At 42.0% G+C, this 16273-nt stretch overlaps 1 protein-coding gene and 1 pseudogene across 4 annotated transcripts in view; one reads left to right on the forward strand and one right to left on the reverse strand.

Moving 5' to 3' along the window:
* Positions 1-16273, reverse strand: part of kynu (kynureninase) — a 96277-nt gene that overhangs the window by 57610 nt on the left and 22394 nt on the right. For all 4 annotated transcript variants that reach the window (XM_007896364.2, XM_007896365.1, XM_007896361.2 and 1 more), the window contains exons 6-8: positions 15295-15366; positions 14845-14919; positions 6150-6296 (exon numbers count right to left, since the gene is read on the reverse strand). In XM_007896364.2, the coding sequence (XP_007894555.1) occupies positions 6150-6296; positions 14845-14919; positions 15295-15366 (294 nt within the window). The remainder of the gene's footprint in view (positions 1-6149; positions 6297-14844; positions 14920-15294; positions 15367-16273) is intronic.
* LOC103180478 lies at positions 3044-3417 on the forward strand (annotated as a pseudogene).

Consider the following 16273-nt stretch of genomic DNA (forward strand, 5'->3'; position numbering starts at 1 on the left):
CTACCTACAGCACAGAGACTGCGCTTGTCAAAGTCACAAATGACCGGGGCTCTCTCTTCCTCCTCGTCCTCCTGGATCTCTCTGCCGTGTTCGACACAGTTGTCCACACCATACTCTTCCACTGCCTCTCCTACTTCATCTACCTTAGTGGGATCGCACTCACATGGTTCGAGTCCTACTTAATCAACTGCCTCCATTTCATCTCAGCAAATGGTTTCTCCTCCAGCCCCCATCTGGTCACCTGCGGGGTACTCCAGGGCTCCATTCTTGGCCCTCTTCTTTTCCTTATCTATATGCTTCCTTTGGGCAATGTCACCCGCAGACACATTTATGCGGATGACACACAAATCTACTTTGTCTCCTCCAATATCCTCCAATATCCTCCAATATCAACTCCAGTTGCGCCATTGTCTGGGAGACATCGGGGCCTGGATGAGTGTAAACTTCCTGCAGCTGAATGTGGACAAGACAGACTCCATACTCTTTGGTTCCAGTCAACATCTTCACTTCTGTGGAACTGAACTCCTCAACCTCCCTGGGCTCTCCCTCAGACTCACCGAACTAGTGCGTAATCTGGGGGTCCAGTTCGACCCCCAGCTGTCCTTCCTCCCCCACATCTGGTTCCTGACCAGGACCGTCTTCTTCCACCTCCGCCACTTTGCCCGTCTCCGACTGTACCTTACCCCAAATGTAGCCAAAACCATGCATACGTTTGTCACCTCCCTTCCTCAAGATTACTCAAACACACTCCTCGCCGGTCTCCCAGCTCCACTATTCAAAAGATCCAGCACATTCAGAACTCTGCCGCCCCACACATTGACCCGGACCAAACTCTGTACCCACATCTCACCAGTTCTGGCAAGGCTCCACTGGCTCCCCATCACCAAGCGGAATGTCTTCAAGATCCTCACACTCGTGAGCAAATCCCTTCACTCTCTGGCACCTCCCTATCTCTCTGACCCTCTCACTCCCCAATCTATCTCGCAGCACCTCCGCTCGACTAGCATCGGTCTCCTGCTCGTCCCTCACATCCTCCACCCCACCATCGGAGGTCGCACTTTCAGTCACTATGTCCTGAAACTCTGGAACACTCTCCTCAAATCTCCGCCTTGTCCTCTCTCACCCCTTATTCAAGTTCCACCTGAAAACCTTCCTCTTCAACCTGCTTATGGCCATCTTCCCCCTCCCCTCCCCTCCCCGCCCCTCCCCACCCCCCCCACCGGCTTGGAGTCAGGCTCCACCACAGTTAAGCTCACACTGAGATGCTACCCTATGTGGAGGGCGTTATATAAGTGCAAGTTGTTGCTGTTGCTACTTGAGTAACAAGAAATAATGCACTGCCGCTTCAAACACATGCAGCTATACAGTGTGATCCAATTAGCAAACAGTGATGAGCATAAACCAGCGTTGTGTAAAACAAAATGAATGTAGGCAGCACAGGCATTGCGTTGACACATCAATCTTTCTCTTTGTTGCAAAGGGCATGAGTTATTGCTGCTCAATGCAGCACTGTAACACATTATGAAAGGGGTGGTAAGGACATGTAATGGACTGTGTAATAACGTAGTGTTGAATTATTGGGAAAATATGCATTGTGCCATGAAGTTGAATTTAGTCAACTATGCGTTATATGTCATGTACAGAAACGGCTAATGCAGATGTTCAGTAATGAGCACAAGATGATTCTAAAGACATGTGGCATAAAGGACATTAAAGTATGAGCCTGCAAAAATTGTACCCCTGATAATACCCCTGATAATGTGGAAAATCCTATAAGAACAATATTACATAGATTCTTATGCATAATTCATTTTTGTCTGTTTTTAATCTTTCTGTTATGCACTGCATTAAAGGGTTTGGCATGGGTTCCAACGAGCAATTCATTCACAAGCATGGACATGCAGAGAAATATGGTGCGTGGGTATTAAATAGAATTGCAGAGAATAGTCACTGCTCGTTTTTATACACCAAATGATTCCTGAATCCTCCTACAACCCTTCCTTCTCATGTATCCATCAAGTTTCCTCTTAGATGATTTGATGTTTTTAGCTTCAACCACAGCTTTTGGCAGTTCTATATTCTCACCAACCTCTGCATGAAGAAATACTTTCTGAGCTCCCTATTAGTTCTGTGATTAGCCATTTTAGATAGATATACATACCCACTATTTTGGACTCACCAACAAGTGAAACAATGCTCACCTTACAAATCTTTTATCTCCTTTTATAATCTAAAACACGTCCATCAGGTCCCTTCTCAGTTCTCCCAGTTCCAGAGAGAAAATTAGCTGCTGCGATCGCCTACACAATGCATGGTCACTACACTTTACAGTAAATCCTGTGAAGAGTTTCGAGACCTCTCAATGACGTGATGAGGAGTTATATCAAATCCAGTGATGATTAAGTTATCAAACCATTTAAAAATGTAAAACAGTAGAAATCTTTGAGCAGGCGAAATCAAAGACTTGAAAAGATCCCTTACACAGAAAAGAAATAAGGATGTGTTAATTATTTAGAGTGTTCACAGAAATAATATGTTACTTTAAAAATGGATTAGGTCTATGCACATGCCAGTTGTTAACAATATGGGCGTGGACTTAATCCATTTTTAGTGATGGAGAATCTGAAGACAGCCTTCATTCCTCCCTTTATCACTTGCTCCCAAGAGCTACGCTATAACTATAAGGGCACATGGAAAGCAATGTATAAGGTCCCCTAAAACTTCATTTCATTTCAAATACTGCAGTAATATATGGTGTTGCATTGATCCAACCAATCAGGAAGTTGTAGGTTTCATTTCCATTCTCTGCTGAGTTAACTGATCTCAGAAGGAGCAGCAATTGTAGGGCTACGGGTTTGCCTAATAAATACACATTTGTTATGTTTTATAGTAAGCGCTTTGAGACGTCCTCCTGACGTGAATTGAACGTAATAATAATAGTAATAATACTTGCATTTGATATAGCACCTTATCACATCATTGAAACGTCTCAAAGTGCTTCACAGAATATACTACAAGTGAATTGACTGTTTTTTGCGGGAGGATGACAGCCGTGGCACTGAGGGCGACCGTCCGGGTGGCAAGTAAACAGCGACTGGTGCCATCCAGAGCCGCGATACTGCTGATACCATCTGCTGTCAACAGATTGAAAAATCTGCTGAATGATAAACCTGGAAGTAAAGGTTTAAAGGTGGTTGCGGTGGCCTCTCCTATGTCATAGATTATTCAAAAGAGAAGGGAAAGTTTGCAGAGGAAGTAAATCAAGATGGTGTGCGTGTTTTTATTGACCAGAAGGCACAGCTCACGTTGCTGGGAATTGAAATGGATTTTATCGAAACCAAACTTTCCACTGAATTTATTTTCAATAATCTGAACATTCAAGAAATGTGTGGATGTGGTGAAAGCTTCACTATATGAATGTTGCCTTCCTGGCTACAGAGAATACGAAACCACAGAATGTAAACATTACTCGGCATATGAACTTTGTGAGTTTATTTGTGGAACAATGTGTAGATGCTGTAACCCTACAAGGAAACAATTCCACTTTAAATATATGTAATTCCTTTTTAGAAAATATATCAGAGGGAGTGTCACTTAAGTGTCAGTTCCTGACCTGTGTTTGTGATTGTGTCTGTAAACAGTAGCAAATTCTCATTTACTTTTTATTTTTCATGCTTGTTAAAAGCAGATCTCTGATGCTGAAATGGTACTTTGTGTGTTCTTTACAAAGAGTTGGAATGAATTTTCCCCAGTCAGGTGTTGGTGCTATCTGAGGTAGCAATTGCTTTACTGAATCCTTAATCTCAGATTTTTTAAAATGATTCTGGGAAGGGTTTTGATACTTATCAAATTATAATAATAATAATAATAATCCTTGCATTTGATATAGCGCTTTTCACGTTGGGAGGACGTCCCAAAGCGCTTCACAGAACAAACACACTGTAAAGTGAATTGACTGTATATTTGTGGGCGAACGCGGCAGCCAATTGCGCACAGCAATGTCCCACAAACAGTTGTAGATTGAAAATGACCAATTTTTATTATTGTTTTTGGTTTTGGAGGGATTATTATTAGGCTCTGTGTGGAGTAAGGAAACTTGCCCAAGGTTTCGCTCTGCCTGGAATTGAACTCAGGTCTCTCGCTTGCAAAGCGAGTGCTCTAACCACTGAGCTACAGGACTCCAAAAAATGATAATAATAATTTTGTCACTCAATCTACGACTGTTCGTGGGACATTGCTGTGCGCAACTGACTGCCGCATTTAGTTTATTATTCATTTGAATTTTTTAGGGATTATTACCCCTGGAAAAATGATCCACCTATCGAGTAATAACCAGTTCCTACTTACTGTTAGGTCAACAGATTTGTGTGGACTAAGGATTTGCACTGCCCGGAAATCAAACCCGGTTGTGAGATGAGTGCTCTAATCAATACTCTGCAGGGCTCCATATATGCTAGAGGACTACTAGATATTACTACCGTAATTCACCTGGGTACCAAAGAGAACCACAAAATTAGACAGGAATGCTGATTCTTACCAGTGAACTACTGACAGAAAATTCACATGTGTAGATGGGATATTAAGTATGGATAAAATCAGACTTGGCTCTTATGTCAAGCTTTTTTATCTTGTACTAAACAGTAGAACCATAGGACATGGTCTGAGATTGAGGTGAGGGTAAATTCAGAACAAAACTGTGGAAACACTACTTCAGTGAACGAGTAGTAAACTTATGGAACAGACACTCTAGGGAGACAGTGGAAGCAGAAAATGTAATTGTTTCAAGAACAAATTGAATGGATTTCTCCTAGAAACTAATATCTCAGTATACAGTATATAGTTTGGGATATGACATGTCAAGCGACTGCCAGGATTGTGGCTGGCGAACTAGATGGATTTTGGTCTTCTTTCACCTAGTAAATTCTTATATTCTTATGTCACCCATGGTCTAATAGCCTCTTACACATGAAGTGTGGTCACTTTTACTCATCAAAAATCAGCACTATTCGTCAGGAGCAAAATAGACAAAAAAGTGCTTAATCCTGCAGCAAAAAATAACCAGAGGATAAAAGAATCTGATGGGCAAAGCACAGTAAAATAATTTAAACTCTCTGGGTATATATAGATGAGAATTAAGATGCTGAAAGTCTTAGAATTAAAAGCAGCATCACCAAGATTATCTACCCAGTTGTAGCATTCTGATGTATACTTATAGGACTTGTTTTTGTGCACAGAACATTTAAGACAGTTTCAACCTGCATTTCTAACACAAGTAAACTTCTTCCGTTGCTAACGTATCACAAAAGAAAGTAGCCAACTGCAACTATCAGTCAGGAATCTTTACAGCTGCACTGCATTTTTACACAACTAAATCTGCAGATTTGTTTACTGTATATAATCAATCATGGTGCTTAAAGGACATTCAAAATGTCAATGCAAAATGCCGCCATTTGTACACATCATAATGACCAAAGCAATTGTTCTACATATATATGGAGTTTTGCATATACTCCTAACTTGAAAGGCCAAACAAGCATTGGAGAAGAGCAATGTAGCACTTTCGAGTCAAGAAAAGTTTGAGGAAGTGATTAGGTTGATATTAATCCTTGTATTTGATTATAGCACGTTACCACATTGTTGAAAGGTTTCAATGCACTTCACATGCTGTTTTATTATGTACTTGTAGGCAAATGCCACAGCCAAATTTGTGCACAGTAATGTACAATACACAGCCTTGAAGCGAGTGACTAGATTTTATCCCATCTCTCCCTTCTCTTTTTCAAATAGTGCCATGGCATTTGTAGATTCCAACTGAAGAGGCAAACAGATTTAACATCTCACTTGAAGGTTGGTGCTTCCAACAATCCAAAACACCCCCAGCATTGCAACGGAGTTCAGTATGGTGAGCTCAAACTCCAGACAAGGGGCTTGAACCCACAACCTTCCAACTCAGAAACTTGTATTCATTAGAATAAAGATGTTCAAGGGGGACATAATCCATGTCTTTAAAATGCTAAGAGGCACAGATGATATAAATATAGCAAAGATGGCAAATATACGAGTCAAATAGAATTGGACAAAGTTGAAAAATGAAAAAAAATTAAGTGCAATTGTTCAATTTCTCTTGACTGTCGATCTATTTAACTCACCTTTGCATGTCCCGATTTTGTTATTGAAGCCATGTCAAACAGCTGCCCAGTATAGTACTGTACTCCACTGAACATGATCACAGCAATAGAGTTTCCTTCTTTCTCTATTGTCGAAAGAATGTCTTCCATTCTGAGGGTCTCTTCTCCCTGGAAAAAGAATGTGGCTTTCATAGCTAACACTTTAGGCTGCAGTTTTGGTTCTACTACCAAATTCCCACAGCTTTTTTTAAAAAAATAGTACTTGACAATTCGAGAAAGTACTTAAAGCACAAATATCAGTGGTGTTTTCTGTTATTTTTGATAGGAAATAGAAAAAATTACCAAGCCTTGACAGATGAAAATATGAAAAAAAAGGATAACATCAAGTAAATGGATTCCTTCCTTTATCCTGCCCCCACCCGCAACACGAGGAAAACAAAATCGCAGTGGAACGTTCCACATAGAAACAGCAGTAGACAAGGGCCACACAGTGCTGACAAGAAAGAAATTAACTGATGAGTCAGTTTGAGGAGGCGACTTTACATGGAATGTAAAATCACGTGGCTGTAACCTGGAATCCTGCTGCCAAAGACATGTCAAAGGGTGTATGTCTCTGTTGGTAACTTAAGCTGTGGGGGATGTTAAATGAGGAAGAAGTGACATATCACCCAATGATCCACCCTCTCTGCAGAGCTGCAGGATTTATAATCGTCAGCTCCCAAAAAAATATTCCCAGAATGAAAGAACACCACAGTAGGTGACAGTTTGTAGATTGTGTTATTAAAATACTTTATCTCATTAGCTTTTTTGGGGGGGAGAAGTCTGAAAAAAGGCTTGATATGATGCACTTGCCTGATCTGTATCAAGGGGATAGAAAGTGTGGGTGGATTAATACAGCAGCAGATGCAACACCTCATCGGTATTAAAATGCTGTACTGCGCAGTATTAGATTAATGCAAAGTCGAGTTCAAATTGCTGATTGCTTGCATTTCACAAGATTCTGCAATGTTCATAATAATAATAATAATAATAATCCTTGCATTTGATATAGCGCTTTTCACGTCGGGAGGACGTATAACGATGCAATAAGGAAGAAGAGATTTGAAGGTGGATAATAAATACTATTAATAATCCTTGCATTTGATATAGCATCTTAATCACGTATTTGAGATGTCACAAAGCGCTTCTCAGAATGTACTGTTAAGTAAATCGAATGTATATTTTGTGGGAGAAACCCGGCAGCCAATTGCACACAGCAGTGTCCCACCAACAGTTGTGGACTGAAGTAACCAATTTATTTTTTGTTGTTGGTAATAATCATAAGCCTTGCATTTGATATAGTGTCTATCGTATCACAATGTCTCAAAGCACTCACAGAACATTGCTGTCAAGTGCAGTAGCTATATATTTGGTAGCCAATGTAAAACGCTTTAATGTCCATGTTTTTCCAAGACTTGAATAATGCTCTCAGTATCTCTTTCCCCCTCCTGAATAAATGATAAACAACCTAATCTCCCCCCTCAATGCTCTCTCTCTCTCTCTCTCTCTCTCTCTCTCTCTATCTGTGTCTTTGTCTTCCTCTATTTTAATCATATTACTACTAATGGTCAATATTCCTCTGAATTCTTCTCTCTCGATCCCCTCAAGCTTTAAATAGGTCAGCCGGGCTCAGTTGGCATCTCATTTGTCTCTCTCCAAGTCAGAAAGTTGTGGGTTCAAGCCTCACATCAGTACTTTAAATCTATAATCGAGGTTGACATTCGAGTCAGTGAAGTGTTTAGGGTGTATTATATTAACAAAGCAAGGTTCAGTCTGCCTGATCAGGTGGATGTTAAAAAATCCCATTGGCAATATTGGATTCAAAAAAAGAAAGAAGTTTTCTGGCGAAGAATATCCCAAAGGGAATTGATCATTTGCATCATGGCTGTTTGTGAGACGTTGCTGAATACAAATTGGTGCTGCATTTGTGAAACAGAATTTCCAAAAAATGAATTCCATAAAGCATCCCATTGAACCACTGGAACTCTTCTCTACAACAACAACAAATGACATTTGCACCGCGCCTTTCACATAGGGAGGACATCCCAAGGCACTGGACAGTCAGGGATTTGGAACCTAGCAGGAGTTGGCATCAAGGGGGGTGGAGATCAGGGAGGGCAGGAGTAGGAAGGTCTTGAGATGTGCTTTGAAGGAAGCAAGAAAACGAGCACGACACAGCGACTGTGGGATGGAGTCAGAAAGGCTGGGGCAGAGAAGCTGAAGGCCGACTGCTGATGTTTGGAGCAGGCCAGTGCATGCTGAGCAGAGGGAGAGGACAGCTTGATAAGGAGTTAGCAGGTCACAGAGGTAGGAAGGAGCAAGGCCGTGGAGGGCCTTGAATGCGAGGATGGGGAATGAGTGCAGCTGGGCAAGGATGGGGGTGATAGAGTCACACAGCCTGGTAAAGGGGAGGAAACAAGCTGCAGATTTTTGGATGATCTGCAGCTTGTGGAGGGAAGGATTGGGAAGGCCGACAAGCAGGGAGTTGGCGCACTCAAGCCTAGATGCTCGGCATCGTGCTTCGCCACTGTCAAGCGCTCTGGGGCGCTACCTGCATGAGGGGCACTATATAAATGCAAGTTGTTGTTGTTGTAGATGTAATAGCAGCAAATCACATGACATACTTCTGTTTATCATAGGAAATCACCACAGTGTCAGACTAGGGTTCTTTATTAAGGAATACTGTTAAGAAATGGTGCAAATTGGACCTCATTGAAACATGAACTGAATCCCGTCAATCTCACTGTCATTTACAGTTCTGATTATGCAAGCTGCAGGAGAAAAGTAATCTTTGGGCAGATCTCACATGAAAACCAAAGCCACTTTTTTTTAAATCACTCTCTTAATCTTGTTTGGTTAATGAAAATAGTGGTGATAGATGCCAGACACATTCTGATATTTTTTTAAAAGCTGCAGAAAACCGAAATGTTTTTTTGTCCAGTGAGAATTTGAAAGATAAACGTACAGCAGAGCATTATCTCTTAGGATGTCCAAAGAAGAATTCAAAAATCTTCGCGACATAATTGCTAGGTTACAGATTTACTGCAGTCTCCTTGCAAACTACATTAAAAGTACAATGCATAATGGTCTGGAAAATAATGACACTTTACATTTTGTGGATCGCCTTTCGTGTTGGGAGGACATCTCGAAGCGCTTCACAGGAAACATCGTAAAGTGGAGTAACTGTGTATTTTGTAGGCAAGTGGAGCAGCCAATTTTTTGCACAGCAATGTCCCACAAACAGCCATGAAACGAATGACCAATTTTATGTGAGAGGGTTAGCCAAGACACTGAAAGGAACTCTCGCTTCCTTCTAAATATTGCCAATAGTAGCTTTAACATCCACCTGAACATGCAGAATGACCTCAACAACAACAAAATTACATTTATAGAGCGCCTTTCACGTCGGGAGGACGTCCCAAAGCACTGAACAGTCAGGTGCCGGGGCCCGAGCATAGCGGAGGGGAGGTGTAGGGGTGAGGGAATCTTTGGATTGCGCGAATAAAACAGCTTGAGTGCCATTTAATGGCGACAAGATTCAATTTTACTAGCCTCCCACATGCAATCAGATTTATTCACTCAGCACCACTACATTATCAGTAAGGTCATAGTTTCCTCAATGTTCCTTTATGTGTGCTCTAAGATGAATTATTCATTTTAACATTTTGGGACATTTATAGAACAGATGTAATTTACATTGACCATATAATCTGTCGCTGATAAGGTTTTAAACTCCGAAATTCAAATTGCACACATAGGAAAATAGGAACAAAGGAATTAGGAGCAAGAGTAGGCCATTTGGCCCTTCAAACCTGCCCTGCCATTCAATAAGATCATGGCTGATCTTCGAACCTAACTCCATCTGCCTGCCTTATCCCCATATCCCTTAATCCCTCTATCTTCTAGAAATCTATCAACCTCATTCTTGAATATGTTCAAGGACTGAGCATCTACAGCCTTCTGAGGTAGAGAATTCCATAAATTCACTACCCTCTGAGTGAAGAAGTGTTTCCTCAATTCTGTTCGAAAGGGCTGTTGCTTAATCTTAAAACTGTGACCCCTAGTTCTAGATTCTCCTACCAAGGGAAACAGTCTCACACTGTCTACGCTGTCAAGCCTCATAAGAATCTTATATGTTTCTATAAGACCACCCCTAATTCTTCTATATTCTAGAGAATATAGGCCTAGTTTACTCAACCTATCCTCATAGGTCAACCCCCTCATCACAGGAAATCACTTAGTGAATCTACGCTGCACCACTTCTAAGGTGAGTATGTCCTTTCTTAAATAAGGAGACCAAAACTGTACACAATATTTTAGGTGTGGTCTCACCAAAACCCTATACAGTTGTAGCAAGACTTCCCTACTCTTGAATTGTAACCCTTTTGCAATAAACCCCAACATGCCATTAGCCTTCCTAGTTGCTTGCTGTACCTGCATACTAACTTTCTGTGACTGGTGTACAAGGACTCCCAAATCCCTCTGAACACTAACACTATCTAGTCTCTCCCCTCTAGAAAATAATCTGCTCGTCTGTTTTTACTACCTAGGTGAATAACTTCACATTTCCCCACATTATATTCCATCTGCCACCTTAATAATCCTTGCATTTGATATAGCGCTTTTCACGTCAGGAGGACGTCCCAAAGCGCTTCACAGAACACACTGTAAAGTGAATTGACTGTATATTGACTGTACCTTCTTGCCCACTCACCTAGCCTATCTATATTCCTTTGCAATCTTTTTGTGTCATCCTCAGAGCTTACTCTCCCACCTAGCTTAGTATCATCTGCGAATTTAGATACTTTAAGTTCTATGTCCTCGTCTAGATCTTTGATATAGATTGTAAATAGTTGAGGCCCAAACACTGATCCTTGTGGCACTCCACTAGTTACATCCCGCCAATCTGAGAAGGACCCGTTTATTCCTACTCTCTGTTTTCTTCCCGTTACCCACTCTTCTATCCATGCTAATATATTGTCTTTAATTCCATGGGCCCTAATCTTGTGCAGCAGCCTTTTATGTGGCACCTTGTCGAATGTCTTCTGAAAATCTAAATATCCTACATCTACTGGTTCCCCCCTATCTAACCTGCTAGTTACATCTTCAAAAAACTCTAAAAGATTTGTTAAGCATGACTTCCCTTTTGTAAAGCCATGCTGACTCTGCCTAATCACGTTATGGTCTTCTAAGTACCCCACTACAACGTACCTAATTAAGGATTCCAGAATTTTCCCTACCACCGATGTCAGACAGACTGGTCTACAGATTCCACATCTTCTCCCTCCCACCCTTCTTAAATAGTGGTGTTACGCTTGGGATCTTCCAATCCAGAGAACCATTCCAGAATCCTCAAAAAAAAGGCATCCACCATCTCAGTAGCCACTCTTTTAAAACTCTAGGATGCAGGCCATCAGGTCCAGGGGATTTGTCATTTTTCAATCCCAACAGTTTCCCTTGTACTAATTATTTACTGATGTTAATTTCCCTAAGTTGCTCACTAACATTAGCTTCTTGGCTCCCCTCTATTTTTGGTAAGTTTTCAGTGTCTTCTAACGTGAAGACAGAAGCAAAGTATTTGTTTCATGACTCTGCCATATCTTTATCCCCCATTATAATTCATCCTGTCTCTGCCTGTAATGGACACACATTCACTTTTGTTAATCTCTTCCTCTTTATGTATTTGTAAAAACTCTTGCAGTCTGTCTTTATGTTTCTAACTGGTTTGCCCTCATAATCCATTTTCTCCCTCCTAATCATTTTCTTAGTTTTTCTTTGTTGGTCTCTGAAGCCCTCCCAATCCTTGGGTTTAGTGCTCTTTTGGCAGTGTTATAGGTCTCTTCTTTTAATGTTATACTTCCCCTATCTGCTCTAGTTAGCCATGGCTGAACCACTTTTCCCGTGGTATTTTTATTTCTCAAGGGAATAAGTGATCACTGGGAATTATGTACTATATCTTTAAAGATTTGCCATTGCTGGTCTATTGTCATATCCTTTAATCTAATTCCCCAGTCTATTTTAGCTAAATCCTCTCTCATAGCTGCAAAGTTGACTCTATTTAAATTTAAGACCTTTGCTTTGGACTTAACTACATCACTCTCTAACTGAATGCTAAATTCCGTTATGTTATGGTCACTCTGACCTAGAGGAGCCTTAACTTCCAGATTGCTGATTAGCCCTATTTCATTGCATAGAACAAGAGCTAGGATAGCCTGTTCCCTGGTTGGTTCCTCAGCATACTGATCTAGAAAACTATCTCTAATGCATTCTGTAAACTCCCCCTCTAACTTACTTTTGCCAATTTGGTTTTCCCAATCTATAGGAACATTAAAATCACCCTCTATCTGTGTATTTATCTGTGTATCCACCTCTCAAAGCCAGTCAGGAACCTCGGCGTTTTGTTCGACCCTGAGCTGTCCTTTCTCCCTCACATCCGCACCACAACTGGCACCGCCTTCCATCACCTCCGGAATATCGCCAGATTACGGCACTACCTCACCCCTCACGCCGCTGAAACCCTGGTTCACGCCTTTGTCACCTCAAGGCTGGACTATGGGAACTCTCTCCTCGCCGGCCTTCCCGCCACCTCCCTCCACAAGCTGCAGGTCATTCAGAACTCTGCAGCTCGTGTACTGTCCCGCACCAGGCTTCGCGACCACATCACTCCCACCCTCGCTCGCCTCCACTGGCTCCCCATCCCCAGAGGATTGATTTCAAGATCCTCATCCTCACCTACAAGGCCATTCACGGCCTTGCTCCCTCCTACCTCTCCAACCTACTATCCCCCTACCTACCTGCCCGTACCCTCCGTTCCTCTGGCTCCGGTCTGCTCCACGTCCCCCGCACCAACCGCCCTACTATCGGTGGTCGGGCCTTCAGCCTCTCAGCCCCCAGGCTCTGGAACTCTACTCCCCAGTGCCTTCGCCTTGCTTCCTCCCTTTCCTCCTTCAAGGCCGGTCTCAAAACCTTTCTCTTTGGCCGTGCCTTCAGCTCCCCTCTCGACTCTCTTCCTCCTCCTCGCTCCCTCCCTTCCCTCCCCTCACCCTGACCATTTCCCCCTCCTCTCTCCCTCCCTTCCCTCCCCTCACCCTGACCATTTCCCCCTCCTCGCTCCCTCCCTTCCCTCCCCTCACCCTGACCATTTCCCCCCTGCTCGGGTCATGACCCAACTGTGCAGCGCCTTGGGACGTCCTCCTGACGTGAAAGGCGCTCTATAAATGGAATCTTGTTGTTGTTGTTGTTGTTGTTGTATTTCCTTTGCTACATGCTCCTCTAATTTCTTGGTTAGTACTCTGTGCAATGCTGTGACTGCTGTTTGGGGGTCTATAATCTACTCCCACTAGCATTTTCTGCCCCTTGTTATTTTGTAATTCAACCCATACTGACTCTACATCCTGATTTTCTGATTTAAAATCCTTCCTCTCAATTGTTTTTATCCCATCCTTTATTAGCAGGGCTACCCCCCCCACCCCCACCTCATTTTCCATGTTACCTATCTTTCCTATATGCGGAATACCCGGACTATTTAGCTCCCACGCTTGATCTCCCTGTAACCACGTTTCAGTAATGGCTATTAGATCACACCCGTTTGTTTCTATTTGTGCCATTAATTCATCTATCTGATTACGAATGCTTTGTGCATTCAGATATAGGGCCTTTAATTTAGAATTTTTGCTATTTCCACTACTCGCTGATGCCCTATTTTCTTTTCTGAGCTTCTTATCCCTCTTGACACACTCTGTTTATCTCCCTCGCTTCATCGTTCTTAGTTTTGCTGGTTTACTTTTACCTGTAACTGTAGCCTTCTCTCAAACCCCACCCCCCACCCCACCCCCTTAGTAATTTAAAGCTCTGCCTACCTCCCTATTTATTCGTTTTGCCAGTACATTGGTCGCAGCCCGGTTTAGGTGGAGCCCATCTCTATGGAATAGCTCCCTTTTCCACCAATACTGGTGCCAGTGGCCCATAAAGTGAAACCCCTGCCGTATTTCATTACATAAAACAAGATCTAGGATAGCCTGTTCTCTGGTTGGTTCCTCAGCATCCTGATCTATAAAACCATCTCCAATGCATTCTGTAAACTCCTCCTCTAACTTACTTTTGTCAATTTGGTTTTCTCAATCTATATGAAGATTAAAATCACCCACTGTTAGTGTATTTCCCTTGCTACATGCTCCACTAATTTCCTGGTTAATACTCTGCGCAATACTGTGACTGCTGTTCGGGGATCTATAAACTGTTTATAAATTGTCTATATGCTTGGCAGTCTACAAAAAAATGCCCACGCTTATATTGCAGTGGAATTTTTTTTAGAGCACTTGCTCAATGCTCAGTTGTGACGTTACAAGAGATATTTGAAGATAGGCAAAAAAATTGTTATTTCCGAACTAGATTCAAGTTTAGATTTGCAAGGAAATGGCCAAGGAGCAAGGTCTGTGGGTGGGAGTGGGGGGAGTGGGTGGGGGAGAGTAGGCTGGCAAGAAACCACACACACTGCTTCTGGCCCATGTTTGGTTCCCTTTTTATTTCTGCACTTTGCCAGTTTATGCTTCATACGTATTCACATTGCAATTGCCAATCAGCAACTCATATTCATTTGGCGAATATTACCTCTGCGACCCCATTCCATCAAAAGATAAACGGTACATTAGCTCTTCAATAGAAAACCAACACAAACCTCTCTCGGAGACAGCAGAAGCATGCTTTCCTGAGGGTCCAGTCCATTAAGCCGAATTTGAGACTCCACAGCATACTTAAAGGAAGAAGGTTATAATTAATGATCCAGCAGTTAAGACCATTTCTCCGTTTTTTAAAAAAAATTTGATTTGCAGTCCTAAACTTTTACTACATAAAAATCAATAGAATTAGTTTACAACTCCATCCATGCACTGCTGCTGAACTGCTATATCAATCAAATTGCATATTCTTTATCTGAAATATATAAAAAAAAGCAATGGTGGTAATGAGATGCAAACTGGGTGATCTTGTGTTACAGTTAGCTGAGATCCTGGCTGACAGCCAAGTAGTAAACATTTCAGCAACACAACTTAGTGTCGACAACTAAATCACAATTTACGCCTATGCAAGCGTTTGATTAATTCCGGGGACGGTCAAAATCATTCCTTACTTGGTCAGAAGGGAATGCTTTGGCTTCCAGGAGGATCTTGTGCCTGTTCAATGTTGGCTTGTAGAAGGACAGCTGTAAAAGAAACAAAGGCTATCACTACACGTAAAAGGTGAACACTCATTATTCAAGTGAAAGGGGTTCTTCAGAACATCACAGGCAGTTTAACTATTTCAAGCCGGGGGAAAAAAAACATTTGAAATGTCTTTTTGAAACAGGATTTGAAACAGGATCTTTCATTGCTCATAGAATCATATCATAGAATATTACAGCAAAAGAAGGAGGCCATTCGGACTATCGTGCCAGTGCCGGCTCTGTGGAAGAGCAAAATCAGTCCCACTTCCCTGTTCTCTCCTCATATTCTTGCAATTTTTTTCTTTTCAAGTACTTATCTAGTTCATTGATGCATTTAAAATGGTTTCCAAGTCCTCTTCCTCCATATCACCCGAGCACCCTCATTGCAATCTTTTTTCACCATCACAAAAATTAGCATGGGATTCGCAAGTGACCTACAGAGCACCCAAAACTGTCATTATTGTAGAGAAAAGGAAGGGAGATCAGGGTAATTATTTTTGACCTTCTACGGTTAGTATGACAGTGTGTAGGGGAGGAGGGGATATGGTTGTGTGATTGCACTTCAATATCAAAAGGACTATGTGGCAGTCCAGAAATACAGTGGAGATGCTATGAGCCGAACCAGAGCCCGAGATCAATGCAGAATTAAATGAATTTTATGAAGAGTTGTAAAAGTCTGGGTGTAGAGCTTAGCTTTCGATGGGAACTGGACACTCCCATGTTTGACAGTAGACAGTGAGAACATGAGCAGAGCTGTCAATCACTGAAGGTCAGCAATGGTACCATTTTTTGTAAGCAATTTGATTTAGGCTGTGGGTAGGGGTGAGTATCCACTTATTTTTAAATGGCTGCTTTGGGTTGCAGTGTTTAGGGTTATGGTATACAGGAGGGTGGTCCAATCTTTTGG

Source organism: Callorhinchus milii, unplaced genomic scaffold, assembly GCF_018977255.1.
Source record: "Callorhinchus milii isolate IMCB2004 unplaced genomic scaffold, IMCB_Cmil_1.0 Scaffold6, whole genome shotgun sequence".
NCBI lineage: Eukaryota > Metazoa > Chordata > Chondrichthyes > Chimaeriformes > Callorhinchidae > Callorhinchus > Callorhinchus milii.